The sequence below is a fragment of the Mytilus californianus genome, unplaced genomic scaffold (assembly GCF_021869535.1).
Source record: "Mytilus californianus isolate M0D057914Y unplaced genomic scaffold, xbMytCali1.0.p SCAF_27, whole genome shotgun sequence".
Lineage (NCBI taxonomy): Eukaryota > Metazoa > Mollusca > Bivalvia > Mytilida > Mytilidae > Mytilus > Mytilus californianus.
In genome coordinates, this window is record NW_026262676.1 from 2,644,672 (window position 1) to 2,661,288 (window position 16,617).

Consider the following 16,617-nt stretch of genomic DNA (forward strand, 5'->3'; position numbering starts at 1 on the left):
TGTCGCAATATACCGCAATGTAGTAGCCTTTTACCGCCAAACAATGTAGCGGTAAAAGGCTATTGCACTGCGGTAAAACGGCTACTATGTCGCAAAATACCGCAATGTAGTAGTCTTTTACCGCCAAACAATGTAGCGGTAAAAGGCTATTGCACTGCGGTAAAACGGCTACTATGTCGCAATATACCGCAATGTAGTAGCCTTTTACCGCAATATACCGCTTGTTTAACAACTCGCAATACTTAACAAAGGCGTTCTCTTTTCTTCCAGATGTCAAGCGACGAATCACCAGATCTTTTCCTACCTTCAAACGACGAATCACCAGATGATTTCACGCCTTCGCAGAGTACACCGAAAAGAAAACACAAAGTTCCACTAAATGTAGTCCTCTTCCGGAAAACGAGAACAAGGAAAATTGAAGAAGAAATATCCCCTGAGTCTGAAACGGACGAAGACATGAAACCAACGCAAAGAGTTGAACCTGCAAAGGACGATAGGAAAAAAAAAAAAAAAAAGGAAAATAGAAGAAGAAATGTCCCCGAAGTCTGAAACGGGCGAAGACATGAAACCAACGCAAAGAGCTGTACCTGCAAAGGACGATAGGAAAACGAAAAAAAGGAAATTTGAAGAAGAAATGTCCCCGAAGTCTGAAACGGACGAAGACATGAAACCAACGTTAAGAGCTGTACCTGCAAAGGATGAAGGTGTGAAACCAACCTTAAGGGTTGTACCTATTAAGCCTCGTAGAATTCGCAAATACGTTAATTGCACGGAATGTGGAACCCCCCAACAAAATATCTGGAGGCACATGCAAAAAGTACATAAAAATAAAGTGAAAAAACCAAAGAAGGTTATCTCAAAAAGAGGTTATGTCACGTACTTCTGCCCTTTTACAAGTAGAAAGACTGGAAAATGTCAAAAGATAATTGAAAGACTGCATGACCATCTCGTGAGAACACATGACGTTAAGAACGGTTCCAAAAGATTAACCACGCTACTGAGTATGGCAATTCCAGTTACAAAAGAGGATACAGACTCAGAAGATGATGAAATGGATGGAAGCGATGACAATCAACCCCTGACGCAGTTAAGGAAAAAGCCTAAAATCAAACAGGAGAAAAGTGAGTTAACACCTATCATAAAACAAGAGAAAAGTGAGTTCACACCAATAATAAAACAGAAGAAAGGTGACATAATTACAATCAGTGACTCAGATGAACCAACACAAAGCCAGCAATGTTTTATGAGTTATCCAGAAAGTGAAGATCACGACGAATCAAGTATAACGCATGAAACCCCAGAACGTCCACCAGTGGTGATATTCATCCAAGACAAAAGAATAAATCGGTTTGTTAACAACCAGATAGACAATGGAATAAGTAAAAAAGAAGCTCATCAAACCGCCGCAGAGGCATTCCATGTATGGACGGGAATGGACGCTATAAGAAGTCTGACAGTAATTCTTGATGTTTATAAATTAATGAACTGGATTATGACATGTCAGAAAAACAAGAAAGGAAAACTTTTGATCTCTAGATACCTTTCATCTTTTCCAAATTCTTAGGCTTTCTGGTAAACGAAGGATACATTGACGAGGGAAACAAGTCAACAGGTGCAAACTCAAATTCGCTTTGCACTTAAACTTCTCGGTACTGAAACAGAAAACGTAAAACAACCAGTAAAAAAGTCAGAAGATGAGACCAGGGAAGAAATGTCATACCCGGAGTCAGAAGATGAGACCAGAGAAGAAATTCCGGACCTTATTTACTCTGCAGAACCTTTACCAAACATAAAACATCAGAGACGATAGACACAAGACAGAAAGAGGACCGAGGAAAAATGGATTTCGAAATACCTTCGATAAAAGGTGCAGAAAGCAGGAATGAAGAAGCGGAAAAAACACCAGAGACAATTCCAGTTACAAATGAGGGATACATTGACGAGGGAAACAAAAGTCAACAGGTGCAAACTCAAATTCGCTTTGCACAAAAACTTCTTGGTACTGAAACAGAAAACTTCAAACAACCAGTAAAAGAGTGTGAAGTTGAGACCAGGGAAGAAATTCCATACCCTGAGTCAGAAGATAAGACCAGAGAAGAAATCTCGGACCCTATTTGCTCTGCAGAACCTTTACAACACATAAAAACATCAGAGACGATAGACACAAGACAGAAAGAGGACCGAAGAAAAATGGATTTCGAAATACCTTCGATAAAAGGTGAAGAAAGCAGGAATGAAGAAACGTAAAAAACACAAGAGACAATAGCTGTAATACAGAAACAATCAGAATGTAGCTAGAAGTCAGGGAAGGAACGGATAGCATCATTTTATGACAATAAAATAACTGTAAAATTTTACGACTGGTTGCAAAGGATGCCCCTGCTAATGACCAGAGTGAATGCACGTCAACATGCTAATCAAGCATTCCATGTTTGGAGATACATGACCGAGAAATTAACAATACAGGGACTATTTGAAAAGACGGCACTCAATGGCTGGGTGGGAGAGGCGTTGAAAACATTTCAACCTGGAACAGTCAATTCCTATATTGGATCAGTTAATCGACTGGTAACTTTTCTGTTAAATGCGGAGCTGATACCTCAACAAGAAGAACCAAGAGCACGACGCCTGATGGATCATATTTTTTTGACAAGACGCTTGGCAAAAAAGTGAAGCTCCGCAAAACAGTAATAGAGACAGAAGAATGTGGTAAGTTGAAAATACACACTTTTAAAAATCTGTAAACATATGAATGTATGTGTACACACATTTTTTTATATGTACATACACATATATATGTGTTCACATGCGTATATATGTACACTCACGTATATATATACACACACATCTAAATTTGAAAATGATAAAACACATGCATAGATGTGCACATATATGTATACATATGTGTACGATGTACATCATGCACAAATGTCTATATGTGTACTTCTAGGTGTGTAAAAGCATGTATATATGTGTATACACATGTATAGATATACACATATATATGAATGAACACACATGTATAAATGTCTACATACGTGTATATGTGTTCACACATGTATATATATACACAAAAATATATGTATGCAAATTATATTACCCAATGTATAGATGTGTATATATATGTAAACATGTGTGTACATTGCATATATGCGAATACAGGTGTATAAACGTGTAAACGCATGTCTATATGTGCATATCCATGTATACACATACACACATAAAACATGTACATACATGTATATGTGAACACACCTGTATATATATGTGTACACACCTGTATATATATGTGCACACACATATATATGTATACATACATGTATAAAGGTGTAAACAGATGTTTATATGTGTACACACTTGTATATGTGTACACATGCACGTATATACATACACATACGTATATATGTACAAACACACACACACGGTTGTAATTGATTACACAACTGCACAAACATGTACTTACTTGTAAATATGTGTACAAGTAAGTACATGCATACACAATGTACATATGCATAAACAAATGTAAATATGTGTACACCCATGTATAGATGTGTATAAACGTATAAATGAATACACACATGTATGTATTTGCATTTACTGCAATGTCTGTATTTCTATTTCATTATCATGATCTCATTTTGAATACTCCACATCCATTTTAAAATATATATGCTGGTAAACATGCTTTCAATGTTTTTATTACAGAAACCATGATTATGCCGGAGGATATACAATCGTTTTTGAAGTCGGATAAAGCTAGACAATGCAGAGAGTTGGCTTTAGCACCACCAACAGTGCCTGATTCACAAACGTTTTTTAACATCAGAGACTTTTTATTAATCAGAATATTACAAAGCAACGCACAAACCCCCATGGCAGCGTTGGGGATTACAGAAGAAAGATTTAAGAGAGCAAAGATAACAGAAGACGGACAAGGAGTCATTGCTGTAAGTACAAAACAATAAACGAAAGGTTTGGAAAACTTTCATTAGTTATTAGGTTTAAATGATATGGTCATACAGTGAAGTAAATGATCGAAAGTATAAAATCGAACTAACAAAGATATTCAATATGTAATATATATTTATAAAAAAAACCCAACACATACAAAAGGAGATAAAAAATGCACTACAGACGTCAATGCATGACTATACATAAAGGAATGTGTGAAGTGATATGGTAATGAAGTGCTTATCATGAAAACCTTGCACTTATCTATTTGAAAATGTGACACACAAAAAAATAACAACGAATATGTCAAAAATTTCAATGAAAATACACTCTTTCACTATTAGTTCAATAGAAAAAATTTGGTTATTTTTCACTTTTGCTGTAAAGCTTTTAACGAAAGCAAAATTTTTTTTAGTGCTATAACCACTTTCCAGCAATATTTTAACTATTTCCCGCAAATTGTGGCATTTAACCGCAACGTAGTAGCCTTTTACCGCAAACAATGTAGCGGTAAAAGGCTATTGCACTGCGGTAAAACGGCTACTATGTCGCAATATACCGCAATGTAGTAGCCTTTTACCGCAAAACTGCACTGCGGTAAAACGGCTACTATGTCGCAATATACCGCAATGTAGTAGCCTTTTACCGCAAAACAATGTAGCGGTGAAAGGCTATTGCACTGCGGTATATTCAGACAGGAGAAGAAAAGGCTGTTTCTTGTACAAGATTTAGGAAAGCAACATCTACATGTGTAAGAGCTGTAGCACCTCAAGCGAGAGAACCATTATCAAAACACATGACCCATTCAGTAGTCACTGCTGACAGACATTATGCTCTTTACAACCAACGCGAGATGGCTGCACCCATGGTCAAATTGATATCGTCCGTAATGGAAAATGTTGAACCAAGAGATCCATCAACATCCATCCACTGGCCTCAGAAAAAACTAGTGGTAATCGAAAATTTGGGATCAAGAGAAAACTTAGCGCGCCATATGGCACATGACCCAAAAACTGCCGATAAATATTATCAAGTATACAACAGCCACCAAATGGCTGTTCCAATGAGTAAACTGACAACTAACGTCATGGAAAACCGTAAAGATTAATTAAAAAAAATTGGCCAATGGAGGGACAAACACAGGACGGACAGGAGGAGGTGACACCATTGGAAAATACAGAAGGGTCAAAGATTATTGAGGAAAATGTAGAAGAGGACGACAACAAGGAGACAATAGATTACGATCCAGAACTACCTCCTCAATCTCCACTGAACATACAAGAGTTATGTGAGCCTCCAGAAGAAGAGGAAGAACAGAAATTCATAGTTAAACATAAAAGGAGATTTTTTGATAGACAGGAATCCATTAAGATTATTGAAATATGCGCAGACAATATAAATGAAGGACGCTTAACATTAAGTGCAATAAAATCATCAATAGAAAGATCGAAAGAAGGAAAACTATTGTTTGAAAATATGGTACAGAAACATGAAGAGGAACTCACAGAGAAGAACGTGATCAAGAAGATAGTGGACCGTGTTAGAACCGAGGCTAGAAAAGAGAAAAAGAACTGATTTGTGTAGGACTAAGCCAAAGAACGTTTAATGTAATTTTTCTTATGACTTATTGTTTTCTCATTTGGAATATTGGGATTTATTTTACTTAAATTTATTGATATTTTATTTGCCAGTAATTATTTCTTTAAAAGAATAAAGATATAACAGATTCATGAGATAGAAAAGTGTAGTTTATTGAACTGAGTTGTAGCAAAAAATAGTAATGTAGAGTAGAGTAGAGTAGAGTAGAGTAGAGTAGAGTAGAGTAGAGTAGAGTATAGCATAACTAAACTATACCATACTATACTATACTATACTATTACTTACTTACTCTCTTACATACTTCCTTACTTACTAACTTACTTACTCTTACTCACATACTTACTTATCTACTTGCTTACTTACTTTCTTACTTAATCACTTACTTACTTACTTACTTATACTTACATACTTACTTCCTTTCTTACTTAATGATTTACTTACTTACTTACTTTTACGTACCTACTTACTTACTTTCTTACTTACTTACTTCCTTACTTTTACTTACTTTCTAACTAACTCACCTACTTACTTACTCTCTAACATACTTCCTTACTTACTTACTTACTCTTACTTACATACTTACTTAATTACCTACTTGCTTACTTACTTTCTTACGTTCTTACTTAATCACTTACTTACTTACTTAGTTTTACTTACCTACTTACTTACTTTCTTACTTAATCACTTACTTACTTACTTACTAACTGTTACTTACTTTCTTATTTACTTACTTACTCTTACTTACTTACTTACTTACATACTTTCTTACTTACTTACTAACTTTGCTTACTTACTTACTTACTTACTTACTTACTAAAAACTCCTGGTACAAAAAAAAAAGATTTTGAGTCAATAACAAAAATCTGGAAAAATTCGAACTTCGTATGCTAAATAAATAATATTATGTGATATTTTGGCAAAATGTATCAATTTTAAGACTATATTTAAACTATTATTCTACTTTTACTTATTACGCAATAAAACAGTTGATTCAATACGCATATGTCGAAACAAAATGTACAAGAAACAAAAACCAATGACAGTTCGAAAGAAAACATCCAAAATGTGTCATTTGTCATAATATTTATGTCAACATTTGCGCATATTAGTGTTTAATCATACATGGTAGCCACGCCACAGTCATAACAAAATGCAGAGGATAAAAAAAAATCGTGAAAAATCGAGTCTTGGTGCTACACACATGTTGCTATGCTAATTTGATTGGGAAATATACCTATTTTAAGGGCTGGTTTAAAGTATTTGTCCATATTGTTCTACTTTGTTTGTAAAATAGCGATTTCATAAGCATATTCGAAAAAAAAAATATATAGCCAAGAAACGAAAACCAATGACATAGTTCGAAAGAAAACATCCAAAATTCGTCATTTATCATAATTTTTATGGCAAAATTTGCGCATATACGTGATTAATCATACATGGTAGCCACAGTCAGAACAAAATGCAGAGGAGGAAAAAAAATCGTGAAAAATCGAGTTTTGGTGCTAAACACCTGTTGCTATGCTGATTTGATCGGGAAATATACCTACTTTAAGGTCCGATTTAGAGTACTCATCCATCTTGTTCTACTTCTTTGTAAAATAGTAGATTTCATGAGCATATGTGGAAAAAAAATATATAGCCAAGAAACGAGAACCAATGACATAGTTCGAAAGAAAACATCCAAAATTCGTCATTTATCATAATATTCATGGCAAAATTTGCGCATATAAGTGTTTAATCATACATGGTAGCCACAGTCATAACAAAATGCAGAGGAGAAAAAAAATCGTGAAAATTCGAGGCTTGCTGCTACACACCTGTTGCTATGCTGATTTGATCGGAAAATATACCTACTTTAAGGCCTGGTTTAGCGTACTTGTCCATCTTGTTCTACTTTTTTGTAGAATAGTAGATTTCATAAGCATATGTCGAAAAAAAGTAAGTAATCAAAATACAAAAAATTACGACACAAACAGAAAGAAAATAACCAAAATTCTACATTTATAATATTTCCAATCAACATAAAACCATACATTTTGTTTTAGCAGACGTAAAATCGATTTTCCGAAAATGAATCCAAAGCCATATTCAACAGCAAGGGTTAGCCGTTTCTTGATAGATATGAAAGAACAAGTTTGCTTACAATGAGAACAATTACAAACTTTCCTGTTTCTGCCTCTCCTCACAACAGTTTGAACAGCTGTAAGGGGATCATTCGAGACAGAAGTCAATACCTTGGTGACCTTACCGTGGAAGAAATATGTGAGGAACTTTCAAGCCAAGGTGTAACTGATGTTGCAAGATTTAAAATGAAAAAGAATGGAAATGTAATAAAATTAAATACATATCTTCTGACCTTTAGAACTCCAACTCCTCCTTCCTCTATTACTTTACGTTGCTTCGGAATCAGAGTTGACATGTTTATCCCTAACCCAATTCGATGCTTCACTTGTCAAAAGTTTGGTCATGGCACCAAACAATGTCGTGGTACGCAGAGATGTTTCAAGTGTTCTGGCGAAGGACACGAGGGAATAACCTGTAGCTCTGAATCTTCAAAATGCGTAAACTGTGGTGAATCCCATTTTTCATCATCTAGGGACTGTCCTGTTTACCGGAAAGAAAAAACATATTATTAAAATTAAAACAGAAAGAAACATCAGTTACCAAGAAGCTAAACAGATAGCTTCTGTTTCGAGTGATCCTCTAGTTTCGAACAAACCATCGTACGACAGCAAAGTTGGCCGCTCATTCAGTCAGAGTACACAAACTCGCATGACATGGTCAATTGATGCTGAAACTTTTACAATGTTGCCTGTTCAATTAGAAACTTCCGATAAATAAATTATTCCAAGAAAATCAAAGCCTTCTAAAACCAGTACTCAGTCAACTCAATCTTCCTTACAGAGCTCAATATCATCACCTTCTAAAAAAGAAAAAAAGAAATCAAGTAAGTCAGATGTGGTTGTATCAGACAGTTGGGGCACTGGATCGGTCTGGGATTTTCCCCGATAATTCAATCGTCTTAAATAGTCACACTACATCTGCGTCTAATAAAGCGTCTACTAATTCATCTTCTGCTTCTCGTACAAAGCCTACAAAAGCCCCTTCTCCTCTGCGTTCTCAAGAACAGAAGGGCGTCTCCAAAACGCCAGCAAATGCGTCCTCTCAGAAGTCTTCTGAAAGGAGGTCGCGGGGTAGAGGTCGAGGAGGAGTAACATCAGCTGCGTCTAGTCACAGAGATCAAGGACTCTCCTCACAAAATAGATTTACGATACTGGATGACGAATCAGAAATGGATTGCGAAAGTGTTGTGCCACCCGAAAGATCACAATCTCAGGGTGATCGAAGTAATAATGCTGGCAAACTCAATAGCATTCGTGCTTCTTTTCAAAAACCATGACCAATATCATTCAATGGAATTGCCGAGGTCTTAAAATAAACCTTCTCGAGTTAACGCTTTTAGTTCAGTCTTTCTTTCCTGTTGCATTTTGTCTTCAAGAAACTCATTTGAAAGAAAGTGACAAAGTAACTTTAAAAGGATACAACATCTACAGCACCTTTTCTAAGGAAGACGAACGAGCTGCAGGTGGATCAACCATTTTTGATTGATTGATTGATTGTTGGTTGCTTAACGTCCAGTGGCAAATATTTCATGCATATTCAGGACGAGAAGAAGTTCACAATAAATACAATAGGTAGGTTCTGTAATAGATTAAGGGATTAAGGTCGGAGAAATTTAGATTGCCACGGGAAATGAGGGTATATTGGATAAGGACAGAAATTTAGCCTTGCAACAGGTCACCTACGGACCCCTCAAAGAGTTGTTGCAAGGGTTCTTAACGTGCAAAGAGCGTGACACTCTCTTTACACGAGGCATCGGATTTAACGTCCCCATTCTGACCGGACGTGGCTGCAAATTTGTACATCCCGCACAGCCAAACGGACGCCCCACTTTAGCACGGGTTTTACTGCCGGTCGGAGGAAGACCAATGGTGACCATACTTCTATTCCCCAGTCACCCTTGGGGGCCAACCATTTTTGTGAAGGACAACGTCATTCATAGTACAGTCCACCTCACTACAGATCTGCAGGCAGTTGCTATTCGTCTACCATTAGATAAAACAATTAGGTTATGTTCTATATATATTCCACCTAATTCAAATATAGATAAAGCTAAACTAAAAAACTTAACTGATCAATAACCTACACCTTTTATACTTATGGAAGACTTCAATGCTCAAAATCCCTTCTGGGGAAGCAAGTCTTACAATGCCAAAGGTAAAATCATTTGTCTCTCAAGAGGGTTTATGTATTTTTAATGATGGATCTAATACTTATCTTCACCCTGGAAACGGTTCTTATTCTGATATTGATATAACTACTTGTGATCCGTCTCTTCTTCTTGATTATTCCTGGCGTGTCCATGATGATCTCTGTGGAAGTGATCACTTTCTAATTATTCTTGAGCATCTTTTTACTTCTGCTCAACAGAGAATTCCTCGTTGGAAATTAGACAAGGCTGATTGGCCCTTGTTTGAATCTCTTTGTCGAGCAGAATTTCAATCAAAGATGTTTGAGGCTGTACAAAGATCCAATTTTAACCTTTAATACTGTTTTAACGTCTATAGCTGACCGAACAATTCCAAAGACTTCGGAAAATCCAAAACAACCTAGCAAACCATGGTATGACGACGCTTGTGATCAAGCCATTGATGACCGTAAAAAATCTGAAAGACGGTTTAATCAACATCCTACACAACACAATTTAAATAATTTCGTATTTTTCGCGCTAAGGCACGGCGGACTTGCAGGCAAGCCCGACGAACATCTTGGAAAACATTTGTTATGGGGATACATCTCGCACTCCGATGACAAAAGTTTGGAATATGATACAAAAAATAAAAGGTAAAAATTCTAAAGCCACTGTTAAACATTTGAAAGACGGCAATTCTTTATTAACATCTGAAAAAGATATTGCCAACAAGCTTGGTGAAACGTTTGCGAAATCTTCTTCTAACAACTACAAAGAAGATTTTAAAAAGGTTAAAGAAAAGAAAGAAAAAATTAAGCTTAACTTTAAATAAAAAAATGGTGAAAATTATAATGAACCTTTCTCTTTGAAAGAATTTAAAACATCTCTTTCTCAAGCCCATGACACAGCTTGTGGGCCTGATAACATCCATTATCAACTGTTAAAACACTTGTCAGATTCCTCTCTGGAAGTTCTCTTGCAGCTTATGAATAACATCGGGGAATCTGGTGATTTACCATCAATCTGGAAGCTTGCAACCGTCGTGCCTATTCCAAAACCAAGTAAAGATCACACGGATCCTATTAATTATCAACCAATTGCTCTTACTAGTTGTGTCTGTAAAACACTCGAACGGATGGTCAATTATCGCCTTGTTTGGTTCTTGGAATCAAATGGGCTATTAGCCAATATCCAGTGTGGATTCCGACAGGGCCGCAGTACTCTTGATCATCTTGTCCGATTCGAATCATTTGTCCGTAATGGTTTTGGGAAAAATGAACATGTGGTGTCGGTCATGTTCGATCTTGAAAAAGCCTATGACACTACGTGAAAGTATGGTATTTTAAAAGGTCTTTTTGATATGGGGTTGAAAGGCATTATGCCAAATTTTATTTCTAATTTTCTGTCTAACAGACAATTTAATGTTAGAGTTAACTCAACCATGTCTGATCTGTATGATCAAGAGATGGGTGTCCCTCAGGGCAGTATTTTATCTGTTACATTATTTAGTCTTAAAATTGAAGTTTTAAAAAAGTAATATTGAAGGCTCATTGTACGTTGATGATTTTCTAATATGTTATAGAGGCAAAAATATGAATAACATAGAACGCCAATTGCAACTGTGTCTCGGAAGAATCGAAAAATGGGCCTCAGAAAATGGTTTTAAATTTTCATCTAAAACGGTTGGGATGCATTTCTGTAACAAAAGGAAATTGCATCTTGATCCATAACTCACTTTATATGGAAACCCAATTAAAATGGTTGATGAAACCAAATTTCTAGGGTTAGTTTTTGATAAAAAAATTAACCTTTCTCCCCTATATCAAAATGTTAAAATCAAGATGTTTAAAAGCATTAGATATTTTAAAAGTTGTCGGCAGCACCGACTGGGGTGCTGATCGCAACATTTTACTTAATTTATATATATCTCTAGTTAGATCCAAACTAGATTTTGGCTCTGCTCGGAAGTCCTACATACAGATTCTTGATGCTGGTGATGGTTTGCGTCTCTGTCTTGGCGCCTTTAAAACCTCACCAGTTGAGAGTCTGTATGTAGAGGCTGATGAGCATTCACTTTTTGACAGACGTATGAAGCTTGGACTTCAATATGCTGTCAAACTAAAAGCCTATTCAGATAATCCTGCCTACAGCTGTGTTTTTAATCCAATTTAGGAAGATATTTTCGCAAAACATGAAAATAAAATTCCTCCGTTAGGTATACGTTTAAAACCACATTTAGCTACTTTTGATTTAAAATCTGTTGCTCAAGTTGAAACCTGCAAATGTCCTCCATGGGAACTTCCCAAACCAAAAATTATATATGATCTCCGTAAACACAATAAAAATGAAAAAAAATCCTCTTTTAATTCAGCAACACTATGCTGAATTTAAAACCAATTATTCAGATTTTTCAACTGTCTATACTGATGGATCAAAAGATGGCGACAGAGTTGCATCTGCTGCTGTCTTCAGGAACAGAGCTGCAACTCTCCGTTTGCCATCTGCTGCATCCATCTTTACTGCTGAAGCAGCAGCAATAATTTTGGCTTTGAAATTTATTGCTTATTCAGATAAATCCAAATTTATGAACATTGGCAAATGTAACATACAAATTATTTTTGATGTTTGATGCAGTACGGGAAACTACGTGTGGTTTCTTTAGAAGAATGAAAGGTGTTTGCTATTTCATCTGACACATCATTGACGGAGCTCTTAAATGGGGAGATGATTATCATTCAAAAGAGGTATGTGTATTACTGTCATTTGAATAGGAAGTATGTGCTGTTCAAGAACACCAAAAAACCAACAGAATGTAGGGCTTCGCCCTGTTGTCCTTAGCCGACATATTAGAGAGAAACGACTTATTTATTTCCCAATTTATACAATATTCCCAAGCTTGTATTTCCTTGATAAATGGTTGCTGCTCACAAAAGAGCTATTAAACCAAGAGTTTCAAATGATGGGGTTGACTTAACATGTGTGTTTGATTGTCCAATAGTAGGGTCTTCAATCAATTCGTCATCACACTTACGTCTTCAATGCTGTCATATTTGTTATTGATATCTGTTTCTATGTGCTCAGTTGGTGGATCCTGGGTTTTTTTTCCAGAAATAACTGAGATATCAAACAATAAATAATATTAGAGAATACGTTTTTAATATATCGAAAAATGAATGGAGTAAAACAGATGATAATAAATTACATGAAATTAAACCTAATTTAAGTAAACCTTTCAATAATTTCATGTGCAGAAAAGATCAGTGTGTTATTTCTAGATGTCGTATTGGTCATACTAGAATAACACACGAGTATCTTTTAAAATATGAAGATTAACCACAATGTGTACCTTGCAACTGCAAGTATACTATTAAACATGTTTTAATTAATTGTATTGACTTTGCTGATATTCGTAAGAAGTATTTCAATGTCAATAATATGTATGATTTATTTAATAGTGTTCCATTTACAAATATTGTTTCATTCTTAAAAGAAATTGGAATATATTATAAAATATAAAAAATGTTGTTATATTTAAAACGATTTTAATTTTTATCACGTTATCTTAGTGTTGATTTTTATTTGTAAATAATCAATTTGCTTTAGTGTGACTTTTCGTGTTTCTTTGGTTCATATGACGTGGTCCTGTAATTTTAAACATCCCCCTCCCCCCCCCCCCCCCCCCCCCCCCCCCCCCAAAGGGTTATTCCGATTCTACTGCGCAACTCATTAAACTGATTAAGTGATGACCATCAACACTTTGATGTAATTGACCACGCTACAAAACCCCAAGGGTGACTGTGGAATAGAAGTATGGTCACCATTGGTCTTCCTCCTACCGGCAGTAAAACCCTTGCTTAAGTGGGGCGTCCGTTTGGCTGTACGGGATGTAAAAATTTGCAGCCACGTCCGGTCAGAATGGGGATTTTAAATCCGATGCCTCGTGTAAGGAGAGTACCACGCTCTTTGCACGTTAAGAACCCTTGCAACAACTCTTTGAGGGGTCCGTATGTGATCTGTTGCAAGGCTAAATTTCTGTTCCTATCCAATATACCCTCTCACTTCCTGAGGCAGTCTAAATTTCTCCGACCTTAATCCCGGAAGCCCCTTATTACAGAACCTACCTATTTTATTATTTTTTTTTGAAACCTTGCTGGAATTAAAGAAAAGTTATTAGGACAGTATTTTTTGGTCCAAATTATCTATATTTTCTATATCAGAATAGATATTTTTAACTTTCTGTAAAATTTCAAATCTTCATTTTTTGTACATGTAAATAAAAAATGTTCTTCGTCATCTATTTTATTTAGACAACAATGTTAACATAAACGTTCTTCTCTTTTTATATTTTTGTATCTGCCCCTTTCAATTTCCAAAATATGGTCACTAACCCTTAATTAAGTAAATCAAAGTTATTTTCTTTCAGTAAATAAGGCTCAGTTTCATATTTCTTTTTAAATTTACTATAGATAAATATTTTTAAAGAACAGCTTTTTATAATTTTCTTGCATAATCTCTTTCATGTGTATATTCATTTTCTTTTTTTCTTTTATAAAGTCAATATTTTCAATATCAGATAGTTTTAAATTATTTTCATTAGTTATATTGTTTACAAAGATATACCAAGAATAGGTTCCTGTTTCATCCAACGGTTTGGTTGTGCAATATGCATCATATAACAACGGATTAATTTCTGTGTTAAGATATTCTTGCCATATGTTTTAGACTGCCCCTTCCCCATCACAGGGCCCTTTCCCGTGCCTAGATCCATACAAATATCTGTCAATAATAAAGCCATAATCCTGGAGCGAATAGGAAAAATCACACAATGGGGTAAACGACTTATATAGACTTGAGCAGCCATCGGAAAACCGAATTTCATGCTGAATGTTGATCATTCTTTTCTGTTATAAGTGTTCGTTTGTCATAGATACAAACTTATGGACAGCATGATCATCATGCATTAAGTCATCACTGATGAATAACTTAGTCTCTTGAACTGTTTCTTGGCATTGATGACAATTGCAATACGTAACAATGGGGTGAATCGTGACTTGTTGATAATACCAATGTGCAGTTTGTATCTTCGTCTGACTTACACACGCATAGTTTTCCGCAAAGTCAAGATTCAATTTACGGGTATATCTTTGACATGTGGCATTGAAAAGATGTCTGGAGAGTTTTGATGACTCGGTCATTGTTTCCAATACCATATCCTGAAGCCTTTTTCTATGTTTTACCATCATAACCCTTGATACATCTTTTCCATGCTTATTACGCATTTTAGAAGTTTCCCATCTGGTGTACTCAACAATTTGGGTGCCATAGTCCTGAAGTAAAGGCTGTAAATGGGCCATGAAAAGATCTGTCTGACAGTCATTACATCCACGGTTAATACACTTGAGTTTATGAAACTGATTTTCACCTTTGTTGCACAAAGTGATACTTACTGCATCATATTTGTCACGTATCCTTATTTCTTGTTTTTTTTTTACTTTTGTTGCAAATGTATTGAGGGATCTAAGCTTAAAATCTATATGTGTGCAACATTCGCACAATCCGCTGTACGACTGCTGTTTTTTTTATGTTCCTATATGAGATGGTCTATTTGCAGCAAAGGTGGAAAAAGCTATTTCCACCTCAGGATGGTCAACTTTGAAATCTTTGTACGAATCTAACAGTGTTCTAATTAATACCTTTTTTTCTTTCCCATCTTTCAATACTGATTTTTGATCTAGTAAAGTTGACACATTTTTATGGTTAAAAAAGAAATCTTATTTCTTCTTAACATCGCTGCCCAAAGCATCACTTCTTGTAGCTCTTATCGCATCATCTTCACGACACCGCGAAATATCTGAAGGTCGCACATTTAATAGTAAAGATTTTCTTCTTGAAAGTTTATACTTTTTCATAACCTTCATCGCTACAAGTTATTTTCTTTTATTTGACTTTTTTCTTTAATTTTTCCTTAAAAGTATTTGATTATGTTCACTCTACACTGGTTCTTGCTTGATTGTTGGTTGCTTAATGTCCAGTGGCAAATATTGCATGCGTGTTCAGGACGATGACAAGTTAACAATAACTACAATAGGTGGGTCTAGTAATAATATAGGACATCTAGGATGCCACTGAAAAATGAGAGTATATTGGATAGGGACAAAAATTTTGCCTTGCAACAGGCCACCTACGGACCCCTCAAAGAGTTGTTGCAAGGGTTTTTAACGTGCAAAGAGCGTGGCATTCTCTTTACACGAGGCATCGGATTTAACGTCCCCCATTATGACCGGACGTGACTGCAAACTTGATACATCCCGCACAGCCAAACGGACGCCCCACTTTGGCAAGCGTTTCACTGCCGGTCGGAAGAAGACCAAGTGACCATATTTCTATTCCCCAGTCACCCTTGGGGAGAATAAATAATTGTGAATTTTACTTATGTCTTTTTTGAAAATTGTTGTTGAATGTTCTATCAGTGGTTTAAGAGCCTCTGGGGATAAAGCATTTGAACACAAATTCAATCTTGAAACATTACCAGGAGCTGCTGGAAGGAATGTCATGTGAGTTGTTAACTCATCTGACAATGAACTACTCTGTTTAATGGTTCTGTTTGTAGCATGATTTTGATTTATGTCAAATTCTTCTGGATCACTTTTTAACTCAGATGGTGGACCTACAGGAGAAGTTGAATTATCACAATATAAGCCTGAATATTTTTATAACATTCAAAAACAAAACTTTGGATTGATTGATTGATTGTTGGTTGCTTAACGTCCAGTGGCAAATACTAAAATTTTGAGACAATTCCCCCAAAATCAATC

The 16,617-nt window shown here is 35.7% G+C and overlaps 1 protein-coding gene and 1 pseudogene across 1 annotated transcript; one reads left to right on the forward strand and one right to left on the reverse strand.

The window, feature by feature from the left end:
• The first annotated feature begins 276 nt into the window (after nucleotides 1-276).
• LOC127732777 (uncharacterized) lies at nucleotides 277-3,746 on the forward strand. The gene is made up of 2 exons (XM_052241962.1): nucleotides 277-2,709; nucleotides 3,706-3,746. Exon 1 carries the CDS (start codon nucleotides 533-535, stop codon nucleotides 1,562-1,564), a length of 1,032 nt encoding a protein of 343 aa, XP_052097922.1. The 5' UTR covers nucleotides 277-532; the 3' UTR covers nucleotides 1,565-2,709; nucleotides 3,706-3,746.
• A 10,774-nt stretch (nucleotides 3,747-14,520) lies between these two features.
• Nucleotides 14,521-16,356, reverse strand: LOC127732763 (uncharacterized; annotated as a pseudogene).
• Nucleotides 16,357-16,617: the final 261 nt, after the last annotated feature.

Excerpts from the sequence above, each read along its gene's own strand:
- LOC127732777 (XM_052241962.1), top strand. The coding sequence starts at position 533 with ATGTCCCCGAAGTCTGAAACGGGCGAAGACATGAAACCAACGCAAAGA.